Below are 5,867 nucleotides of genomic sequence, written 5' to 3' on the forward strand. Positions count from 1 at the left end.
ACGTAGACGGCTGAGTCCCTTGAGGTACAGGAATCGTCGTCTGAACGACAGCTTGGGTTGTGGAGTCTGGTATGATTGGAAGTTCCTAAACCTCTTCCTGCCTCTTGTCTGATTTCCTGATTGTTCATATTTCCGTTTTGGCATCAGGCCCCAACGAACTTTGAGACTTTGATTGACCCTAGCAGCCTCACCTAAGACACTGTTAACAATGTCTTCCGGGAATAAGTCTGGGCCCCAAATTGAGGCTTTAATCAATTTATTTGGCTCATGCCTTATTGTAGCTTCTGAAAGCACATGCTTTCTGCAATTACGGCGTGCTACAGCAAAGTCATAGGCATCACTTTGAAGTGTGAGGAGGAGAGACTTGGTAAGGATCTTGAACAATGACTCGTCTTGGTATACCAGCGAAGCCATTTCTGCCATTGTAGCGGAGTTGATTGATCTACTTAACCGAGTACGTGCCTCATACTCGATTCTGACCAAGGATTCTGGGAGTCTCGGAAGTTTGTCACTGAACTGTGTAGAGGCACAGTCAATGTTCAGTTTCCCTGTGGTGAAAGTTGCTGGGGCGTCAACCCAGCATTCATGATCTCCCGGAAAAAGTAGAGAAGTCAACTCCGTCTCTCTTAGTTTGTGCATGGGCTTGTCCCTCCATAGCCGCCTGAAGAGCCAGATCAACTACTTTTGTAGTACAAGGTGTCGGTGTTTGACCTTCTACTACAAACATTGTGTAAGAACTCTTATGGGGGGACAACATTGTGTTCACACACTCCCATTCGTTCAATGTCCGGGACCCATGCGGACTGAGCCTGTTCCTTAGGATAGATCATCGTCTCCTTAGGAATCTTATCTAGTCTTACTAGCGCTTCCTCTGTGTCAGTCGAGCATATCCTGGGAAGGGAAACTGCAATCCCGGCGGGTAGAATTCAAAGTCCTCTACCGGCCGAGTTCCACATCCTTCTATGGTTAACATGCCATCCACGAATGGTGCATGTAAAGCCAATCGCCACGGATTGCTCTTTACGAAAGCCGGAAGTTTAGAAGCGTCTGGCCAACACAAACTGTTGTTGTTGTGGCAGTCCAGTTCTCAGGAGATTTTCTAACATGTTTCTTTCCTGGTTTTTTTGCAGTCTCTGAGCAAAAGTGTCCATAGACTGCAACCGATCCGAGATGGTTCCAATCTGAGATTGGACCATACTTCCCATCTTCTCCATTAAAAGATTAGAGAAGGCAACCGGATCAAAGGAAGGTTCTGAAGCCTTAGATTTGGAGCTCCTTGATCTCGACCCGTGATGTAGGGGAGTAGCTGCTACCGGAATCTCCGAAGACTTAGATGCATTTAATGACTTGGTAAGTCTCGGTAACCTAGATGGTTTACTTGGCTTAGATAAGGCCTTCCTCAAGTGTTTGACTTTTGGTATTACTGAGCCTGGTTTGTCCCCAACCAGGGTCTTTGCAGTAAACCCTTGAAAAGAAGCATGAGAAGATGTTAAAGATGGTGCAGGGCTAAGAACAGGAATCTTAGACCGCACACTACTTGCCCCACTTACCTCCCTACCTTGATCGCTGGCATCCAGAACCATTGGTTCTATGTCAAGGCTGATGGCTGCCACGTCTTCTAACACTTCTTCCCCTAGTCCCTCAAGATCTTCAGGCAAGGACTGCGTGTCTTCCCTTATCTTGGCAATAATGGGTGCAGCCACTTCCTTGGGAACTGCCGCTGACATCTTGGCATTTGGGTAGAGGAGGGTGCATAACTCCTCTGATAGAATATAAGGTTTCTTAGCCTTAACGTTACGGCCGAATCCGCCAACCCAGATCTTGAGGGTCGAAAGAGATGTGTTCTTGACAGCCTGTGGGGTCTGAAAAATAAGTACTAATTAGGATTATCACTTTCTTAAAACTAAAGAGAATAATTTGTTCACTTCTTGAACATCATATCTCATAATTAGTAATGAAATATCTAAGTGCGGACTCACCGAGTCCGAGGTTATATCGGCAAAAAGCCCATAACAGATCTCACACGCATCCCGGATGCCAGACGATGAGGTCATCGACCTGTACGGCGCAGGGTGCATGGGACCTGCAAACCTCATGTCCGCACCTTTGCTGAAGGACAGCTGCGCAAGCTGTCATCTGACAATGCACCACCTGTAAGGTAAATTGATACATAAGTATTCAATTTGTATATATAAACTACCGGAAAGCCCGGATTATTATCGTAATCTTAAATTATAACATATATAGTAAAACAAAAATAGACTTCTGTATACTAAATTTTAACATATACAGCTCGGTCATTTAGTCTATGAATCTTTTTATTCTGTTGAAAATTATGGCGGATCTAACTTCGTATTTATCCGCCTGCTCCGGGAAACTAAATCCACTTAAGGAAAAAATATTCTCCAATGATTGTATCGCTACCAAGGTAGACGTATACTGTACCAAAAGGTGTTGAGCGGCGGATATCGGTTACGTAGTCTGTCCGCCTGCTCCGAAATTTCGTGCATAGTAAACAATAGAATATAAGATTTTGTAGGCTACGTCTGTACGCCTCTTCCGGGTCCGGGATCGACCGACAAAATTCTATTTGTGTGTAATCTACGATATCACAGGGTGAGATACCTGAATCTGATCAATACACTAAAATATTAGTGTGTAGAACTATTCCGGTTTTGTAACGGAATCAAAATAATGCGGCGGAAACCAGAAAGGGTGAGAACTGAGTGTACGCATAAGTTGCTCTATCCGGTGCGTTCGGAGCCAATCGAAAACCAGCTAGAAAAGCGTCACTGTCCTAACTCATGGTATGACCATATCGCTACATATTCCGTCGCTCCCGATATAGACTATAACTAAAGCCTAAAAGTAACCTGAATCGTGTGATAAAAGGTATCTCCCCGAAGGGGTACTAGGCGGGGGCGGCAGAGCGAACTGGTTCGTCGCGATCAAGTGGACCATATGACCGGTCAGGTGGGACAACCCTACCGATGATAAAGATCCAATTGAACCACGAGATATGTAGCTTACAAAACTAAATGACCAAAATTAAAGTGAATAATAGATAATTAGGTAATAATGGCACACAACGAATACAACATAATATTAAGCTAGACAAAAATTAAGCCGAGCGAGAATAGCCTAGGTCTCCAACATCGGGTGAGATACCGATATGGTCAGGTAGGCTATATCACTCTTAAAAATATCTCTACGAAATCGGGTGATTGCCGATTTAAGATGCAAAGATAAATTACGCTCAAAAGTTGTCAAACCAAGGGAAACTCCCTAAAGTAGGATATGACTCGAACATGTAATGCTCGGACCGTAGCCCAGTGTATGCCAAATCACTAAATATCTAAAACCCACGTAAACATCGTATAAAAATTATACAAAATATTAAAAGTGCATTTATTTCCATATGTCTAGGACAAAAAATGATTGCCATTAGTATGAGGAACTAATGGTCAATCAACATGTAAACAAAGCTCCGTGAAGTAGCGACATCAAAATGGCCGACTGGGTCGGATATCTACGATCCTTGATCAAGATCGTATTCTCGTAGGAAATACCTATGATAAAGAGAACGCAACTTCAGTGCATAGCACAACCAATAGTAGTACTCAACTTAGTAGTGGAAGCTTCTAGGAGGTCCGACATTATGAAAATCAAGCACAAAAAATCAACAAACGAAAAACAGTTGTACTTCGTACGATGCTATTGAAAGGAATGATTAGGTACGCATGGGTGGTAGAGGGGTGGCGGGCAGTAGTGGGATGTAGAACGGCACCTCGTAGTAACGGGGGATGTTGGGAGAGGAGATAACTAATTGGTAAGAGACCTCTGAGAGTGGTTTTTCACGCCCCAGTTACTATACCGACACCCTATATGGGTGAGCGAGCTAGGCATATGCCCGGCATTCCATGCAACTTTTTTCTCTGGTATATATAGCAGTTTTATACCTTAGAAATGATGCTATAAGGAGCATTTCACGGAGCGGCACAGGTTGAGCCCAGAAATATCATTTTTGTACATGAACTTTCCTGTCAGATATATACTTAGCTGATTGGCACCTTTGGTGGAGGGTAAGAGACAGCTAAACAATATAGAAAAGGGAAACAACACATGTTGTAGGATATAAAAAACCTTGGTCTTACCTGTTAGGGCAGAAGACTTCATGGATACTGTCTATGAGTCTGCATTGCCTGAAGAGCTACAGCGAGGGCGTGACCTGTTGCTGAAAGACTCTTCGGATCTACCAAAGGGATTTCTCATCCAGTTACATGGCAGAATCCAAGTAGGATCTTGTCAAAGGGGTTTGCCCGCTTACATGACAGAACCTGTCCACTACTATCACAAGGAGCCAAAACAATCCAGACCACCTAACCAATCTAACCCGTGTTAGATCTAAGACACGAAAGAGATGCCTACACGCATCCTCTTTCATTCAACCGTAAAAACACAAACCAAATAGGATTAAAAATTAGCTAAACTAACAAGGATACGTTTCAGCTCCCTGCCCCAGCACCGAATCCGCAGATACGTAGGGTCCTAAGGCGAAGCACTTATCATACGTGATCCTGACGTCTCTCAAGTAGTGGCTTGCGAAGACCGAGTTACATCTCCAAAATGTCGCCTTCATAAGGTTTTGTACTGACATGTTCTTGTTGAAGGCTAATGAAGTGGCAATGGCCCTCATTTCATGGGCCTTAACCTTAAGGAGCTTGAACTGGTCCTCGTCACATGCTACGTGGGCTTCCTTAACTAGGCTTCTCAAAAAGAATGCCAGAGCATTCTTAAACAAGGGCCTACTGGGGTCCCTCACAGAATACCAGAGGTTGTCCGTATTGCCCTTAAGTTGCTTCTTCCTTCTTCGATAATACTTAAGGCTTCTAACAGGGCAAAGAGCCCTTTCTGCCTCTTCCCCTACGAGAGCAGACAAACCTTGCACCTCAAAACTCCTGGGCCATGGATTCGAGGGGTTTTCATTCTTAGCTAAGAATGAGGGAAGGAAGGAACAAATTACGGACTAATCTTTGAAGCCTACTCTTCCTTCTATGGCTTGAAGTTCACTCATCCTCTTGGTGGATGCCAAAGCCATGAGGAAAAGGGACTTCTTGGTTAGGTCCCTTGAGATTCCAACTGGGTGTTCTCGAGGACCCTTTCTTAGTTGTTTCGAAAGACCTGACCAGATCATGAAGGTCCTTGTTATCTGAAATGTTCAAGCCCCTGTGACTGAACACTGCGGCTAGCATACTGCGGTAACCCTTGATTGTCGAGACTGCTAGCCCACACTCTTCCCTGAGGAAAAGAAGGAAGTCAGCAATCTGGGTCACAGAGGTACTGGAAGGGAAAACTTTCTGATTCCTGCACCATCGACGAAAGACATCCCACTTCGACTGGTATACGTGAAAGGTGGAAGATCTCCTTGCTCTGGCAATAGCTTTTGCAGCTTTAGAAGAAAATCCTTTCGCTCTGACGAGACTTTGGACAGTGTGAAGCCAGTCAGACTGAGAGCGGGGAGGTTTTTGTGATACCTGTCAAAGTGGGGTTGTCTGAGCAAATCCTTCCTTGGTGGAAGGGATCTTGGAAGGTCCACCATCCATTCCAGTACCTCTGTGAACCAGTCTTGGGCAGGCCAGAACAGAGTAATCAGAGTCATTCTTGCTGAATCCGAAGCGGCGAACTTCTTTAGGGTCTCTCCCAGGATCTTGAAGGGAGGAAAAGCGTACAGATCTAGACCCTTCCAATCCAGCAGAAGGGCATCCACTGCTATTGCCCTTGGATCCGAGATTGGAGAGCAATACAGGTCTAGTCTCGCGTTCCTGAAGGTGGCTAAGAGGTCTAGATGGGGCCTGCCCCACAGTTTC

The 5,867-nt window shown here is 44.8% G+C and overlaps 1 protein-coding gene across 1 annotated transcript; it reads right to left on the bottom strand.

Moving 5' to 3' along the window:
- Window positions 1-1,037: 1,037 nt before the first annotated feature.
- Window positions 1,038-2,145, bottom strand: LOC135218963 (uncharacterized). The gene is made up of 2 exons (XM_064255405.1): window positions 1,980-2,145; window positions 1,038-1,862 (listed from the first exon to the last, which is right to left on the bottom strand). Exons 1-2 carry the CDS (start codon window positions 2,094-2,096, stop codon window positions 1,038-1,040), a joined length of 942 nt encoding a protein of 313 aa, XP_064111475.1. The 5' UTR covers window positions 2,097-2,145.
- Window positions 2,146-5,867: the final 3,722 nt, after the last annotated feature.

Source organism: Macrobrachium nipponense, chromosome 19, assembly GCF_015104395.2.
Source record: "Macrobrachium nipponense isolate FS-2020 chromosome 19, ASM1510439v2, whole genome shotgun sequence".
In the NCBI taxonomy this organism is placed as follows: domain Eukaryota; kingdom Metazoa; phylum Arthropoda; class Malacostraca; order Decapoda; family Palaemonidae; genus Macrobrachium; species Macrobrachium nipponense.

Coding starts and splice junctions, on each gene's coding strand:
- LOC135218963 (XM_064255405.1), bottom strand. CDS start 2,096: ATGAGGTTTGCAGGTCCCATGCACCCTGCGCCGTACAGGTCGATGACC. Junction 1,863..1,979: donor CCGATATAACCTCGGACTCG/GTGAGTCCGCAC, acceptor CTTATTTTTCAG/ACCCCACAGGCTGTCAAGAA.